The sequence below is a fragment of the Ranitomeya imitator genome, chromosome 2 (genome assembly GCF_032444005.1).
Source record: "Ranitomeya imitator isolate aRanImi1 chromosome 2, aRanImi1.pri, whole genome shotgun sequence".
Lineage (NCBI taxonomy): Eukaryota > Metazoa > Chordata > Amphibia > Anura > Dendrobatidae > Ranitomeya > Ranitomeya imitator.
Window position 1 is genome coordinate 280738390 of NC_091283.1, and position 18941 is coordinate 280757330.

An 18941-nucleotide genomic window follows, 5' to 3' on the forward strand; every position below is an offset into this window, starting at 1 on the left:
CAGGGGCCTGATCGTTGGTCGCTTTCCCCACACCAAAAATCACATATACAGTAGTGTTCAGAACAATAGAAGTCCAATATAACGAGACAGATTAATCATTGTTTTTGGTATAAATTATATTACCACATGTCAAACAATTTACCTGTTCGCAATATAATGGTAGCTATGTGCGGATTCTATACACATTGTTCTGACAAGCTGGAACCTACAACATTTTGAATGGACTCGCTATTTACAAGATGAAGAGGTGTTTTGTCTGTGACAATACTGTAGCACTATTGGCACCTTAGAGGTACGGACAATTTATCCATTTATTTCATGAACATTTGAATTATATCTCTGTAAACATAGCTTGTTCTACATAGAAGAAGCTTTATATGTTTACAGAAGAGGTGTAATTCAAATGCTCATGAAATAAATTGATAAATTGTCCGTGCCTCTAATAAGGTGCCAATAGTGCTACAGTATTGTCATACAGAAGTAAAGTGACCATGCATGAAATTCACACATAGCTTATACTACCTATAAAGCTCCTTCCATGTGTGAATTTCATGCATGGTCACTTTACTTCTCTGTGACAACAATGTGGCACTATTGGCACCTTATTAGAGGCACGGACACTATCTTTTGGTGTCCTAAATATCTGAATTATACCTCTGTAAATATTGAAGGAGCCTCTTATGTAGTGTAAGAAATATTGTTGGTTAACACATTATCACTTTATTTACAGGTATCTCTTCAGATGACTATTTGACAAAACTATGTTTGGTTTAACTTTTTCATGCTGTGAGGGGTTGTAGCACTGAGGACGTTCTAGGGGTAATCAGGGTAAGAAGACGATAAGCGGGGGCGCCACAACTTGCATGCTCAATTTAGGGTGCCAGCCTCTGTGGCAAGGAAGGGTACATAAAGATGAATAACTAATGGGGAAATGATTGACGCTCCATACCCCTTTCCACCTACCTATCTATTAACACGTGATTTAATGTATATGCCATAGGAATTATATACATTTTTTTAATTTCTATAGTGCCAATTTGTAAAGTTTTTCTGATCAGGATCATATCAAGTAGTTCCTTTTTAATAAGGTATAAATAAAGTATCTAAATATGAATAATTGAGATTGTTCTACGTGAGAGACATGTACATACTCACACATTTCTGCTCCATATTGTATGCATACATATACAAAGTTCTCCTTAATATGCACACTTACATACACACAGCTCTGCTACATATGAACATTTGCATACACATAGAATGTATATACATTACTCCATATTGCAGTTCCTTCCAGGTCATGTGATTGATTACATGATCTGAAAGGTCCTTGAGCAAGTCAGGTGGAAGGTTCTACAGTTGCTCACTCAGGATATGCAGCCTCTGTGCAGGTCCTGGTACCTTCCTCTCCTGCCAGTACCAATCAGTTAGGTGTGGGGTTGGAGGACAGAGAGCAGTTCTCTCAGTGATAAGGAAGGACACATTTGTCACAGGAAGATTCCTCCAGTCATTAAGAGACACACACTAATTTTTCAAGCTGTTTTTCTTGTTAAAAGTGTGTCTTATATAAGTTTAATGCAATTTCCCTTTCTCATTTAATTATACGACAGTCTGGTATATGTTTTGTACAATTTGTCAATATATACTGTAGTTTCTCTCCTGAGTAATTTTTGAATGTCACTGCTAGGACAATCCCTTCTAATGCCTCATGTTTGGTCCTGTTAAAATAAAAACACTTACACAAACGTCCATGCAGGAGTCTTCCAGCGGTGCCAGTACTTGCGGTACCGGGGCTCATGTGAGATTGTTACATCATGTGAGCCCTGCTCCCAATCAGCGATAGTGTCACTGTCCCCACCTTTGGACTAATCGAACAATAAGACAAAGTCAGATAACAGCCGCCAACCTGGCTGCCTGTTGATATGAAATACATACTAAGGTGGTGCTGATTGAGTGCAGTGCTCGTGTTATGTAACAACCTCACATGAGCCCCTGTAGCGAGAGTGTTGACACCACTGGAACGGCCTGGCGTGGAAGGTAAGTATCAGTGTTTTTATTTTAGCGAGGCCAAACACGAGGAATGACAAGGGGTTTACCTAGTAATGGACAACCCTGTAGTTAAAAGGGCTTCTCCCCTATGTGGCTTTTCTGATGTTTATTAAGAGTTGATTTCTGGTTAAAACATTTCCCACATTCTGAACATGAAAATAGCTTCTCCCCTGTATGGATTCTCTGATGATTAATAAGAATAAATTTCCGGTTAAAACATTTCCCACATTCTGAACATGAAAAAGGCTTCTCCCCTGTGTGAGTGCTATGGTGCCTAAGAAGAGTTGATTTTACCAAAAAACATTTCCCACATTCTGAACATGAAAAGGGCTTATCCCTTGCGTGAGTTCTCTGATGAGTAAGAAGAGATGATTTCCGGTTATAATCTTTCCCACATTCTGAACATGAAAAAGGCTTCTCCCCTTTGTGGGTTCTCTGATGAGTAAGAAGAGTTGATTTCTGGCTATAATCTTTCCCACATTCTAAACATGAAAAAGGCTTCTCCCCTGTGTGGGCTCTGTGATGACTAAGAAGAGTTGATTTAATCGCAAAACATTTCCCACATTCTGAACAGGAATAAAGCTTTTTCCCTGTGTGAGATTTCTGGTGGCTAGCAAGACTCCCTTTCCGGTTAAAACATTTCCCACATTCTGAACATGAAAATGGTTTCTCCCCTGTGTGAGTTCTCTGGTGATTAAGAAGATGTAATTTCCGGTTAAAACATTTTCCACATTCTGAACATGAAAAAGGCTTCTCTCCTGTGTGGGTTCTCTGATGAATAAGAAGAGCTGAGTTCTGGTTAAAACCTTTCCCACATTCCGAACATGAAAAAGGCTTCTCCCCTGTGTGGGTTCTCTGATGACGAAGAAGAGTTGATTTAATCACAAAACATTTCTCACATTCTGAACAGGAAAAAAGATTTTTCCCTGTGTGAGTTTTCTGGTGGCTATGAAGATGCGCTTTCTGGTTAAAACATTTCCCACATTCTGAACATGAAAATGGTTTCTCCCCTGTGTGAGTTCTCTGGTGATTAAGAAGAGTTGATTTCTCGTTATAACTTTTCCCACATTCTGAACATGAAAAAGGCTTTTCCCCTGTGTGGGTTCTCTGGTGATGAAGAAGAGTTGATTTCTGGTTATAACTTTTCCCACATTCTGAACATGAAAAAGGCTTTTCCCCTGTGTGGGTTCTCTGGTGATTAAGAAAAGTTGATTTCTTGTTATAACCTTTCCCACAATCTGAACATGAAAAAGGCATTTCCCCTGTGTGAGTTCTCTGGTGATTAACAAGAGTTGATTTCTGGTTATAACCTTTCCCACATTCTGAACAGGAAAAAGGCTTCTCCTCTTTGTGACTGCTCTTGTGACTATCAAGATCTGATTTCCGGTTAAAACAGTTCCCACACTTGGAACAAGAAAATCTGTTCTCCGCTGTGTGACTTTTTTGAGGCTTAGGAAAAGACTTTTCAAGGGTAAAATTGTTTCCATATTCTGAAGGTGAAAATGGCTTCTTTGATTTTGGAGTGGTTAGTTTTTTAATGCTTATTTTGTGACTTTTACTTTCCTTAGTAGTCGATAATGAATCAGAAGACAGGACCTGTTTCAAAGGATCAGATGGTAGATCTTTGCTGTGAAGGGATGATGGTATATCTGGAAAAATGGCATTCACTTCAATTGTATCCTGTGGGATCTCAAGCTCGTCTGATTTAAAAACTGAAGATGTCAGCTGTCCCTCTGATCTCCTGGTACAGTCATCTGCTAAAAGAAAAAAACAATAATTTTTAAATAAAATATCCTTAATTTTTATTTTTTTTAACATTTTTACTTAAACTGTCTGTAAAAATTGCAAGTTTTTAATAAATATTGAATTATTCACCAAGACAATGACAGTTCACAGTGTAATAGAAAACCTCATAGCATGAACTAGTAGAGCATGGTGTTCAACTGTTTGTTCATTCTGCCTCCCAAATATGCAATAAAAAAACAATGTTATGTAGGTGAAAATAATTCTGATAAAATGTCTACTCATCTTACAGAAAACAAGTCTCCATTCAAGACCATAATTTGTCAGTGGAGAAACAGAGGTTTCCACATTATTATTGGCTCAAAGCCTCTTGAAATGGAACATGGATTCCATAAACCAATGCAGCAATATCCGCTCTCCCAAAGTCAAATCTCCCTCTCGCTTCTGAGTCTTGCAGTGTACCCAAACTACATTTAGCATCCATGTATTTGACATTATTATAGGGAGAACCCACTTAACCCCTTTCTGACCTCAGATGCGATAGTACGTCCGAGGTCAGATCCCCTCCTTTGATGCGGGCTCCGGCGGTGAGCCCGCATCAAAGCCTGGACACGTCAGCTGTTTTGTAAAGCTGACATGTGCCTGCAATAGCGATGGGTGTTATCGCGACACACCCGCCGCTATTAACTAGTTAAAGGTTAAATGCCGCTGTAACTACCGCATCCGGCCGGAAATGTGCTATTCGCTGCCCCCCGTCACCTGATTGAGGGTCAGCGATGCATCGGCCTGACAACCATAGGTCTCCTTGAGACCTCCATGGTTGTTGATGCCGGATTGCTATGAGCACCACCCTGTGATCGGCGCTCATAGCAATCCTGTAATTCTGCTGCATAACGGTGATCTGCGCATCACTTCTATGCAGCAGATGCGATCGAGTTGTGCCAGCTTCTAGCCTCCAATGGAGGCTATTGAAGCATGGCAAAAGTAAAAAAAATGTTTAAGAAAACATGAAAAAAAATAAAAAAAATATAAAAAGTTTAAATCACCCCCCTTTCGCCCCATTTAAAATGAAACAATAAAAAAAAAAAAAAAAATCAAACCTACACATATTTGGTATCACCGCGTTCAGAATCACCCGATCTATCAATAATGAAAAAAAAAATTCGAAAAGCCACATTGCATTAAAGTGCAATAATGGGCGACCAAAAAGAACGTATCTGCACCAAAATGGTATCAATTAAAAATGTCAGCTCGGCACGCAAAAAATAAGCCCTCACCCGAACTCAGATCACGAAAAATGGAGACGCTACGGGTTTGGGAAAATGGCGCATTTTTTTTTTTTTTTTTTTTTAGCAAAGTTTGGAATTTTTTCTCACCACTAGATAAAAAAATAATCTAGATATGTTTGGTGTCTATGAACTCATAATGATCTGGAGAATCAAAATGGCAGGTCAGTTTTAGCATTTATTGAACCTAGTCAAACAAAAAACAATTGTGGGATTGCACCTTTTTTTGCAATTTCACCGCGCTTGGAATTTCTTTCCCCGTTTTCTAGTATACGACATGGCAAAACCAATGATGTCGTTCAAAAGTACAACTCGTCCCGCAAAAAATAAGACCTCAGATGGCCATATTGACGGAAAAAATAAAAAAGTTATGGCTCTGGGAAGGAGGGAAGCGAAAAACGAAAACGAAAATACCCAGGGTCATGAAGGGGTTAATTTATGGTGTGTGTGTGTGTCTCCTGGAGCACAATCTGGGAACTATGTGTTGGGGAATAAAATGGCAAATGTGTAATTTTCACTCTCCAACATCCCCTAAGTGCTAATTTCCGGAAAGTGCCTGTGGAGTCAAGATAGTCAATACGTCTATAGATTAATTTACTGAGGGTTATAATTTCCAAAATCGAGTCACTTTATGGGGATTTCTACTGGACTGTTTTTTTTTGTCATATTAGGGCTTTTGAAAATGCAATGTCCTATCTCATCTGGGATTTGCTGCTGCGACGTCTGCTTCTGTCACCAAATACCACCTTATTCATTCTGCAGGCAGCACTGATGATAGAGAAGACATCAGAATCAGAAGCTTTGGTTGGCGCAGGCTCTGTCCAGCCACTAAGATTAGTTTACTGGGACCAGTAGTTCCATCCAGTCTAGCAATAAGGGTGTGTACTGTCCAGCTGAAGTACTCTGCGCCCTCCTTCAGCCAACTGTAAAGCACCACACGCTACAGCCGGTTTCACACGTCAGTGTCTCCGGTACGTGTAGTGATAGTTTTCTCACATACCGGAGACACTGACACTCGTAGACCCATTCAAATGAATGGGTCTATGCACATGTCTCCGTGTTTTCACGGACCGTGTGTCCGTGTGCAAAACACGGAGACATGTCCACTTTTCTCTGGCAGCACGGTCCGCAAAGCGTCAAGCACACGTGCACACGGAGAACAGTGTGCACTCTCCTCCGTGTGCACGTACCGCCGCAGGAGAAACAGAGCTACAGTAAGCGCTGTCCCCCCTGCTTGTGGTGCTGGAGGCGGCATTCATCCCTTCTGTCCTGCTCGGCTGAAAGCAGCGCTTGCAGAACAGAAGAGATGAAAAATGACGTTTTGTTTTTTTTTCTTTAAAAATAAAGTTTGGGGGTCACCTCCACCCATAGGGGTGGAGCCGCATATTCATCACTGTAATGAGCGGCACCATATTACCGCTCACACAGGACAAGCTGCCACACAGAGGAGGCATCGCGGGACCTGGGTGAGTATTCCTCTGCAAGCGGGCGGGCGCACAGGGGGTGGGGAGGGGTGGGAGGCGGTTGGTGACGGCCAAACTTTATTTTTAAAGAAAAAAAATAACAAAAACAAAAATAAACAAAAATAACAAAACGTCATTTTTCATCTCTTCTGTTCTGCAAGCATTGCTTTCAGCCGAGCAGGACAGAAGGGATGAATGCCGCCTTCAGCACCACACGCAGGGGACAGCGCTTACTGTAGTGCTGTCTCTCCTGCACGGTCCATGTGGTCCTCAGGCGGCATACGGCTGCCGCACGTGTGCCACACTGATGTGCCACGTGAGCACACGGACACGGATTCTTTCCTGTTGTTTCCCTGGCCATTTAATGACTACTCGTGTCTTCCGATTTTGTATTTTCTCTGCCCTCCTGGTTCTGACCCAACTACTGGATTATTCCTCTTGCCATCTTACACCACAGAACAGCAGGTGACACCATGGCCCAAGAATAGTGGTCTCTGTGTAAGTCCAGATCCACGTAGAAAGGTTAAAGGGCGATTAGCAAGACAATCTCTATTTTGGACACTATTTACTGTAATGAAAAACTGCGATTATAGACAACACAACTACTGAAATGATCAAGCTCAACAGTCTTCATAATCAAAGAATGAGTAACAAGTGGTGAAACTATTCTGGGGTAATTAGAGTATGTGGCTCGGTAGCTCATGGCAATCTAAATTATTGTATTGGCCAATAATTTCTGTCAGATGAGTTTCAAGATGAAATATTAGACATTCAAAGATAACTATTTATAATAGTGTAGAGCTGAGGTGTCTTAAATTTAGATCTCGGGCATTTGGAAGAAGCAATGGAGTACTTTTTTAACCCCTTTCTGACACCGGACGTAATAATCCATCAATGTGTCCTAGGCCTATTTGACCAGGGACAGATTATAACATCAGCAGGATCACCCACGCGCACGATGATTCTGACAGCTGACATCCGGCACTAACTGCCAAGAGCCATCATGCAGTGCTCCCAGCACTTTAACCCCTGAATTCTGCGATCAAACACAATTACAGCAGTCCGGGAGCCGGCAGAGGGCTGACAGCCCCTCTGCCTTTGGATCGGAGACCGTGCAGCATGACGCGGGGTGTTGATCGTTGCCATGATGACCGGATTTTGGGATGACAATATCCGGGTCACAAGCGATAGGAAACTTGCTGATCATGCGCAGTGCATTATAAGTGCAACTTTCTCTGTCAGTGCAGATCTGACAGTTTACAAAGTATGAGAATGCTGCTGCATCCCCATGCTGTAGAGGCGATCGACCTGCAAAAAAATGATAGTCCCATAGTGGGACAAAGTAAAAAAAGAGTAAAAAATTTTTTATTAAAGTAATTGTAAAAATATTTAAAAAAAAAATCAAAAATTAAAAAAATCAAAAGATATTATATCCATAAATAAATATTTGTATGGAAAAAAATGCAAATAATAAAAGTACACATATTTGGTATCACCGTATCCGCAATGACCCGACCTATAAAACTGTCCCACTAGTTAACCTTTTTAGTAAACACCAGAAAAAATAATAAAAAAACAAGGCTAAAAACAATGCTTTATCATCATACCGCAAAACATGGAATAAAATGCGATAAAAAAGACAGATATAAATTAGTACCGCTCAAAGCGTCATCTTGTCCCTCAAAAAACAAGCCACCATACAGCTCCATCAGCAGAAAAATAAAAAAGTTATAGCTCTCAGAATAAAGCAATGCAAAAATAATTATTTTTTCTATTAAATAGGTTTGTGTTGTGTAAAAGCGCCAAAACATAAAAATAAGATATAAATGAGGTATAGCTGTAAACGTACTGACCCAATGAATAACGCTGCCTTATCAATTTTACTATACAAGGAACGGCATAACCCTCCTAAAGGAAAAAAATCCTGAATTGCTGGTTTTTGGTCATTCTGCCTCCCAAACGAAGAACAGAAAGCGCTCAAAAAATGTCATGTGCCCGAAAATGGTGCCAATAAAAACGTCAACTCGTCTAACAAAAAACAGGCCCTCACATGACTCTGTGGGCCAAAATATGGAAAAATTATAGCTCCCAAAATATGGTGATATAAAAACTATTTTTTGCAATAAAAACATTGTTTAGTGAGTGACAGCAGCCAATCATGAAAACCCAATATAAATTTGGTATCGCTGTAATCACACCGACCCAAAGAATAAAGACGCCCAATCACTTATATCGCATGAGGTACGGCGTAAAAAATAAATAAAACCAATTCTTCACCTGTGTTGATGTTTTCATTCTGCCTCCCAATGATCGCAGTAAGGCTCACATTTATCCTGCGCTCTGCACTGAGCACTTACAGGGGGGTTTCCTTGTAAATCTCTGAAATACTTGATTCAGATGGAACCTGTAGTGGAAGTTTCTATAATGAGGCAGATGGAGGCACTATGGACGCCGTCTCACCTGTGATCCGGCGGTGTCTGTCTTTTTAGGATTGCTAAAAAGTGCCTTCGGCCACAGTTTTGTGTACTTTCGAAAAGAAGAACACTGTTGAACAGCGCTCAGACTGAGTCAAGAACAACTCTGCTGCCTCACTATAGTGAATGCATAACTCGGGGGTAGGGTTGAGCGAAACGGATCGGACATATTAAAAAAAAAAACGCCAACTTTCGGCAAAGTCGGGTTTCCAGAAACCTGACCCGATCCTAGTGTGGGATCAGCCATGAGGTCGGCGATCTTCGCGCCAAAGTCACGTTTCGTATGACGCTTTCAGCGCCATTTTTCAGCCAATGAAGGAGGACGCAGAGCGTGGGCAGCGTGATGACATAGGTCTCGGTCCCCACCATCTTAGAGGGCATGACAGTGATTGACTTGCTTTCTGCGGCGTCACAGGGGCTATAAAGGGGCATGCACGCCGACTGCCATCTTTCTTCTGCCGATCTTAGCATAGGGAGAGGTTGCTGCAGCTTCGTCAGAAGAAGGGATATAGTTAGGGAGGGAAGATTAACCCCCAAACCGCTTGTGCTGTAGCGATTTCCAATGTCCAACACCACCTTTGTTTGCAGGGACAGTGGAGGCTATATTTTTGTGCATCAGCTCTGTAGCTTATTAGGCTGCCTTATAAGGCTCCCTGATAGCTGCATTACTGATTGCACGCTGCTGTGCAAACCAACTGCTTTTTTAAAAGCAAAAATCCTGTTGCTCCTTTCTACACAGTTATCTTTATTTGTCCACACTTTTGTGTGCAGCAGTCCTTTTTATAGATGCCATACTTGTCCTGAGATCATTGTAGGGAGATGGAAATTGTACTAAAGTCCTTGTATTTTTTCATATATCTTCCAGCCACTTTCTGCCACTTACATTGTGTTGTGTAATACACTGGGCCTGAGTTTTGGTGCAGTCTCACCCCAAAAAAGGAGATTCAAATTGTCACAAAGTGGATATATGTCAGTCCAATAGAACAAAAGAAATGTGCGGCACTCACCCTTGTAAACTGTAGAAATTCGTGAGCTTTTATTTGGAAAGTGACAAAAATATGATAAAATCCATCCGTTAAGACATCAGGTCATACATGAGGGTGCGGGAGTGGAGAGAGGACAACGGCCGTTTCGCACGGTGAGTGCTTCAACGGGTCCAGGTGACTGATTACCATGCGTCATTTCCTTTTTAAAGGGTTCTGACGTGCAAGCATACAAGCATGTATACAAAAAGATTTAACACAAAGTGACAAAAAAATAATGTGAAGTGCAATTAATAATTAGTAATCATATCTCTTAAACAGATTGCAACTACAAGGACCATATAATATTTATTTAGGAACATTCCTACCATGTACCTGGATTTTTAACCCTTATTTTTAAATTTATAGGAAAACCGCCATGTCTAACCTGTCATTTAATCCAATTGGACCTTGTGCGTTAGAATCAAGAATCCATCTGGCTTCTTTTTGCAATAAAATTTTATTACGATCTCCTCCTTGTGGGGGATTTTTTACAACTTCTAGACCAGCAAACTTAAGCAGATCTGGATTAGCGTTATGTTTCTCCTTCATATGTTGGATCAATCTCAAACAGCCCTTACCAGTTTTTAATAGAGTTATTGTGCTCTTTAAATCTTATTGTCAGCGGTCTAATTGTTTTACCAATATAAAAATATCGGCATGGACAGAACAAAACAAACTACAAAATTGGTCTTACAAAAAATATAATCTTGAACTATGTGTGTTATTGAACCTATTTGAATGGGATTATTAGACATATGGAGGTGACAGAATCTACAATTTCCACACTTATAATTTCCTATTAACGGGTTATTAGTCAACCAACTGTTTTTAGGTATAGAGATTCTATTATGCACGAGTATATTAGCCAAATTGCGAGTGCGCTTATAAGCAAAAATAGGGGCATTGGTATGGATACTAGTTAACTCTTTATCTGTTTGTAATACGTGCCAGTTCTTTCGTATTGATGAGTGTATTATATTATCCATATTGCTATGTTTGAAACAGAATAAAAACCTGTCTGTAGCGCTATTTTCCTGTTTAGGGACATCTTTCTTTTTCCTTTTTAGAAAATCTTTCTGTGAGAATTTACTAATGCGATACTCCGCTTCTCTCAATACCTGTGGGGGATACCCTCTATTAGAAAAACGAGATTTTAATTCGTTAATTTGTTCTGCAAAAATCTTTTCATTGTTGTTTATCTTGCGTAATCTCACCATTTGGCTATAAGGCAGCCCTCTTTTTGTGTGCATCGGGTGTGCGCTACCAAAATGCAACAAATTATTGGTTTACCATTTGTCCATGAATTTAAATGAATTATTCGAGAGTATGAAATCCAAACTCTCCAAAATAAAAGAAATAATATCCGGATCCAGATTTCCATTTTTTAAAATTTTTTGGACTGCTGCTAACCCCTTATCCTTAGGAATACGGGTATATAAATTTACTACATCAATTGAGGTTAAGGAGAACCCATGGGGAGAATACTCATGAGGTCCAGATAAAACCTTTTAGAGGAGGGAGTTCTTGTTTTATGCCCCCGATTTCTCCAGGGAATGTTATAGATTTATTTCAAGACTTGGTGATTAAAGATGTGGAGGCTATTTGTTATCAGACACCGTGTAAAAATCTAACCAATAGGGAGTCCCTTGCATTGAAAGAGCTTAAACAGTGGGATGACATTGTCATTAGAAGAGCAGATAAGGGAGGTAATATTGTGGTTTTAGATAGGGATTACTACATAAAAGAAGCCCTTACTCAATTGAATAATCAGGAGACGTATATGTTATTGCCCAGCAATCCTACTCAACATTACAAAACGAAATTAAGATCTTTACTTAGAAAATATGTAGAAAAAGGGATTTTGCCCAGAAAACGTGCTGAAAGTCTGTTACCCGAGTTCCCTCAATATCCTTATTGGTATAGCATATCAAAAGTGCATAAAAATTTAAAAGAACCACCTGGACGCCCTATAATTTCTGGGATAAATTCCGTCACAGAGTGGTTATCTCAATATATAGATTGGCTTCTTAAACCCCTTCTGCACACAATTCCATCCTATATCAAGGACTTGGGTGACCTAGTTTCAGCTTTAAAAGATATAGACTGGCAATGTACGTTCTCCTTAACCTCAATTGATGTAGTAAATTTATATACCCGTATTCCTAAGGATAAGGGGTTAGCAGCAGTCCAAAAAATTTAAAAAAATGGAAATCTGGATCCGGATATTATTTCTTTTATTTTGGAGAGTTTGGATTTCATACTCTCGAATAATTCATTTAAATTCATGGACAAATGGTATAAACAATTGATGGGGACTGCCATGGGTACGCCCACCTCTTGCACTTATGCTAATCTTTTTCTGGCGGTGTTTGAAGAGACTTATATTTACAGCATCAATAACCCCTTTCTGAAGCATATTCGTCTATACACTAGATTTGTGGACGATATGATAATTTGGGATGGCAGTAAGTATGAATTTAATGAATTTATAGAATATCTGAATGCCTCTAACACTGAAAATATGTCTTTTACATCATGTTTTGGAGCTAATTGTTTAGAATATCTGGATGTGAAGATAGAGGTTATAGAAGGAGAAATAACAACTAAAGTATGCAAAAAACAAACTGCACCCAATAATTTGTTGCATTTTGGTAGCGCACACCCGATGCACACAAAAAGAGGGCTGCCTTATAGCCAAATGGTGAGATTACGCAAGATAAACAACAATGAAAAGATTTTTGCAGAACAAATTAACGAATTAAAATCTCGTTTTTCTAATAGAGGGTATCCCCCACAGGTATTGAGAGAAGCGGAGTATCGCATTAGTAAATTCTCACAGAAAGATTTTCTAAAAAGGAAAATAGCGCTACAGACAGGTTTTTATTCTGTTTCAAACATAGCAATATGGATAATACAGTGGGGCAAAAAAGTATTTAGTCAGTCAGCAATAGTGCAAGTTCCACCACTTAAAAAGATGAGAGGCGCCTGTAATTTACATCATAGGTAGACCTCAACTATGGGAGACAAACTGAGAAAAAAAAATCCAGAAAATCACAGTCTGTTTTTTTTAACATTTTATTTGCATATTATGGTGGAAATTAAGTATTTGGTCAGAAACAAACAATCAAGATTTCTGGCTCTCACAGACCTGTAACTTCTTCTTTAAGAGTCTCCTCTTTCCTCCACTCATTACCTGTAGTAATGGCACCTGTTTAAACTTGTTATCAGTATAAAAAGACACCTGTGCACACCCTCAAACAGTCTGACTCCAAACTCCACTATGGTGAAGACCAAAGAGCTGTCAAAGGACACCAGAAACAAAATTGTAGCCCTGCACCAGGCTGGGAAGACTGAATCTGCAATAGCCAACCAGCTTGGAGTGAAGAAATCAATAGTGGGAGCAATAATTAGAAAATGGAAGACATACAAGACCACTGATAATCTCCCTCGATCTGGGGCTCCACGCAAAATCCCACCCCGTGGGGTCAGAATGATCACAAGAACGGTGAGCAAAAATCCCAGAACCACGCGGGGAGACCTAGTGAATGAACTGCAGAGAGCTGGGACCAATGTAACAAGGCCTACCATAAGTAACACACTACGCCACCATGGACTCAGATCCTGCAGTGCCAGACGTGTCCCACTGCTTAAGCCAGTACATGTCCGGGTCCGTCTGAAGTTTGCTAGAGAGCATTTGGATGATCCAGAGGAGTTTTGGGAGAATGTCCTATGGTCTGATGAAACCAAACTGGAACTGTTTGGTAGAAACACAACTTGTCGTGTTTGGAGGAAAAAGAATACTGAGTTGCATCCATCAAACACCATACCTACTGTAAAGCATGGTGGTGGAAACATCATGCTTTGGGGCTGTTTCTCTGCAAAGGGGCCAGGACGACTGATCCGGGTACATGAAAGAATGAATGGGGCCATGTATCGTGAGATTTTGAGTGCAAACCTCATTCCATCAGCAAGGGCATTGAAGATGAAACGTGGCTGGGTCTTTCAACATCACAATGATCCAAAGCACACCGCCAGGGTAACGAAGGAGTGGCTTCATAAGAAGCATTTCAAGGTCCTGGAGTGGCCTAGCCAGTCTCCAGATCTCAACCCTATAGAAAACCTTTGGAGGGAGTTGAAAGTCCGTGTTGCCAAGCGAAAAGCCAAAAACATCACTGCTCTAGAGGAGATCTGCATGGAGGAATGGGCCATCATACCAACAACAGTGTGTGGCAACCTTGTGAAGACTTACAGAAAACGTTTGACCTCTGTCATTGCCAACAAAGGATATATTACAAAGTATTGAGATGAAATTTTGTTTCGGACCAAATACTTATTTTCCACCATAATATGCAAATAAAATGTTAAAAAAACAGACTGATTTTCTGGAATTTTTTTTCTCAGTTTGTCTCCCATAGTTGAGGTCTACCTATGATGTAAATTACAGACGCCTCTCATCTTTTTAAGTGGTGGAACTTGCACTATTGCTGACTGACTAAATACTTTTTTGCCCCACTGTACAGCCTTTATTCTACTGAGTTAAACAACTCAGCTTTATCTCATGATGGAAGAACCTTTGGATGGTAAAATATTTTCCTCAAAAAGCAGTTTATTGAAAAAAATCCGATTTAAATAAAAAAAATCCGATTTAAATAAAAAAAAAAATCCGATTTTTTTGATTTTTTTAAAAAAAAAACATTGATTTTTATCCACCCTGTTTCACTCCCAATAGGATGTTCCGCAATTCCCCAGACACGTGCTGGAGGTGTGGAGACCCCAGTGCAGACATGCTACATATATGGTGGAGTTGTGGCAGAATTAGACGTCTGTGGGAAGCCATTGATCATCTGATGTTCCAGATTTGTGGTATACCAGTGACTCTTAATGCACAGCAGGCGTTACTCGCTACTGATTTGGACTCATTTCCCTATGAGTTCCGTACAGTGATTGTACATATTATTGTAGCAACAAGAATCAAAATTGCTAGTTACTGGAAAAACTCAAAATGCCCCTCACTGCCCGAGGTCGTATCACTGATCAACGAAAATTACCTATCAGAAAAAATAATCGCTACATCTAATAATAATATAGCTCAATTTCATAAAAAAAAAATGGAACAATTGGTTATCTTTCCGTTTAAATACCGTTCTTAAATAACTTTGCAGATTCGTATATAGAGAATGTGATTGGATAGTTATTGTAATGTCACCTTTTCCCCTATTCTCTTCCCTTCCCTAATCCCCATAACGTTGCGTTAATTATTAAGAATTTAAGGTCAATAAGATGTAATGCTCGACACAATTTGTAAATAAATAAAAATTTATGTTTCAAAAAAAAAAAAAAAAAAAGGAACTGCATGGAGCATTATATGGGGCATCTATGGAGCCATAAAGAACTGCATGAAGCAATATATGGGGCATCTATGGAGCCATAAAGAACTGCATGAAGCAATATATGGGGCATCTATGGAGCCATAAAGAACTGCATGAAGCAATATATGGGGCATCTATGGAGCCATAAAGAACTGCATGAAGCATTATATGGGGCTCCTGATTCAATATGGATATTCAAAAACACTTAACCTACAGATGTCTCAATGAATTTTACTTTTTTTGGTATCTATTTTTATTTTTCACATTTACCGGTAGCTGCTGCATTTTCCACCCTACGCTTATACTCGAGTCATTAAGTTTTCCCAGTTTTTTTGTGGCAAAATTAGGGGGGCCGGCTTTTACTCAAGTATATACGTATATAAGATGGAATATTGTCATGGCATGTACTGTACCTCAAAGTATTAAACAGGTAAATGACATGAATAAAAAGAAAAGTGGCAATAAAGTGCATGTGCATATGGGCAAAAAGGATATCCATAGAACCACAGAAAGACTGAGAATATAATATAAGTGACAGCCTGGAAAAATGCAACAATGCAAAAAATCTCAGATATCCAAGATTGCACCAGAAAGCCTCGGTGTTGTGTGAATGATAACCGTAGTAGCAATGCAGCACCTATGCAAAGAAGCCACAAATTGCTTAGTAAGACTGAATAATGGCGTGGCGAGTAATTACCTGTGTGGTCATGTTGGTGCGAGCAGGAACGCGCCCCAACCTGAATCATGTAACATCTTTTGCAGGTTACATGATTCAGAGTTAATCACCATTTACTATTTTCTTGCTACAATATACCTGCTGCGTTACCTGTGCACATAAATTACCATTCTATTTATACAGCGCACCATTTTTTCATTTCCTATTTATTATACACTTTTTTCATTTTATCATTTTTTTATTTTTTTTATTATATCATTGTGTCATACAATCACTGTTGTCAGTTATACATGGGTTGTTCCTCTGGTCTGTTGTGGTCCACGGTGTGATGCAGTGACCCCTGTTACAGCTAGAGGCGCTGTATGTGCTCCGCAGGACACGCATGGAGGCGTAATGGGGATAGTGAGACAGTGGCCGGCATTGTGGTGAATGGCCGGTATGTGTCGCAGAGGAGGAGGTCTTCTGCGCTGTAAGCCTCACTTGATATAGGGAGCTGCTCCCTGCAATGTAACCCGCAGTATTTTGTCTTTGGTGCACATGAGCACTAAGATGTCGTTTAGTGCATCTGGGTCCGGGTTGCGGGTAGCTATGAGAGATGGCAGGGTCTGGCTACCCACTTGCCTCACCTCTGGGTGAGGGTGCTCACTGTACCCCTTTTTCCTGCAGAAACTTCAGGTGTTTGAGGACCTGCAGTGATGTCAGGATCATATGGCCAGCCCATGTGAACCATACCTCACCTGTGGGTGTGGTTACAGGCTACATAATGTGACCAGGGTTTGGTCACATGGTGAGTGTTTGGACCTGAATGGTCTGTACTGGAGAGACCGTGGTCCTGGACGGTCTGTGTTTGGAAGCTCCTGTGAGGGGAGTCTTCCTGGAAGCAACTGAGACCGTGGACCTGGACGGTCTGTATTTGGAAGCTCCTGTGAGGGGAGTCTTCCTGGAAGCACCTGAGAGACCGTGGACCTGGACGGTCTGTGTTTGGAAGCCCCGGTGAGGGGAGTCTTCCTGGAAGCACCTGAGAGACCGTGGACCTGGACGGTCTGTGTTTGGAAGCTCCTGTGAGGGGAGTCTTCCTGGAAGCACCTGAGAGACCGTGGACCTGGATGGTCTGTGTTTGGAAGCTCCTGTGAGGGTAGTCTTCCTGGAAGCACCTGAGAGACCGTGGACCTGGACGGTGTCGGTTGGGGAAGCCACTGTCCTTTGGTGGGTCTAGACGGACTGAGGTGTGCCTGACAAGTTGGTCAACCCTGAAAGACAGGACTGACAAGGAGTCAGCGTGAGGAGCGGAGCTCCTGGAAGATAACCCCGGACAAGGGGGTGGTAATATACTGTAAGAGAAGTGTATCTGCTATATGAACTGTGCAGTCACCCGTGGCTGGAGAGATACAGGCTTGAATAATGAATGCTTTGTAAAGCCAAATGTGATGAAGTAATGGACTATGTGTAAGCCGGTGATGTGCAACCTGGTTTACAGAGCGGTTTATGACATTTAAATAAACCGTATGGTCTGAATTATGTGAGAAAATCGTGCTTGAATCCCGGGCCAAGCGAGCATTCCCCTACCCGTTAGTGAGTGCTATCTTACAACGGGCAGATATACACTTCATGTTGTCATTATCATGTTACAACCTTCTGCTTCCTTTTTTGTGTCTTTATTAATAAACAAAGTCTTTTTGTACTATATACATTTATTCTTTTTTTTATTTGTCTATACTATACATTGGACCTCACAGTTCGGTTTTCTTTTTTCTCTCTCCTTGTTACAGCGATTCCGGGATGCTGGCCTTCAGGGCAGAGTGGCAAAGAAAAAGCCATATCCGAGACTGACTTTGACATGATATTTTTTAATCGCTTTTTATTCCGATTTTTGTGAGGCAGAATGAACAAAAACCAGCAATTCCTGAATTTCTTTTGGGGAGGACGTTTATACCGTTCCGCGTTTGGTAAAATGGATAAAGCCGTTTTATTCTTCGGGTCAGTATGATTACAGCGATACCTCATTTATATTTTTTTTATGTTTTGGCGCTTTTATACAATAAAAACTATTTTATAGATAAAATAATTATTTTTGCATCACTTTATTCTGAGGGCTATAACTTTTTTATTTTTTTTGCTGATGATGCTGCATGGCGGCTCGTTTTTTGCGGGACAAGATGACGTTTTCGGCGGTACAATGTTTATTTATATCCGTCTTTTTGATCGCGTGTTCCACTTTTTGTTTGGTCGTATGATAAAGCATTGTTTTTTGCCTCATTTTTTTATCTATTTTTTTTTTTACGGTGTTCACTGAAGGAGTTAACTAGTGGGACAATTTTATAGGTCGGGTCGTTATGGACGCGGCAATACTAAATATGTGTACTTTTATTGTGTTTTTTTATTTACATTAAGAAATGTATTTATTAAAACAATAGATATATTTTTTTTTTTTTAGGATTTTTTTTTTTTATTTTACACATGTAAATACTTTTTTTTTTACTTTGTCCCAGTGTGGGACATCATTGAACACTATAGTGTCAGATCGCTGATCTGACACTTTGCAGAGCACTGACAGGCACTGCAGGGAGGCTTCCCGGCACCTGCTCTGAGCTGGCGCTTGCAAGCCACCTCCCTGCAGGACCCGGAAGGAGCCCCACGGCCATTTTGGATCCGGGGCCTGCAGGGAGGAGGACGGAGGAGACACACGGAGCAATGCGATCACATCGCGTTGCTCCGACGGTCTCAGGGAAGCACCGCACTGCGCGATGCTTCCCTATGCCGCCGGAAACCTGCGATCATGTTTGATCGCAGTGTTTCGGGGGTTAATGCGCCAGGAGCGGTCTGTGACTGCTCCTGGCACATAGTGCCAGATGTCAG

General features: G+C 40.6%; 1 protein-coding gene across 1 annotated transcript in view; it reads right to left on the bottom strand.

The window, feature by feature from the left end:
- Positions 1-571: 571 nt before the first annotated feature.
- LOC138663150 (oocyte zinc finger protein XlCOF6-like) overlaps positions 572-18941 on the bottom strand; it is a 69483-nt gene continuing 51113 nt past the window's right edge. Inside the window, exon 7 of the mRNA XM_069749295.1 lies at positions 572-3806. Coding sequence (XP_069605396.1) covers positions 2119-3806 — 1688 coding nt within the window. The 3' untranslated portion in view covers positions 572-2118. The remainder of the gene's footprint in view (positions 3807-18941) is intronic.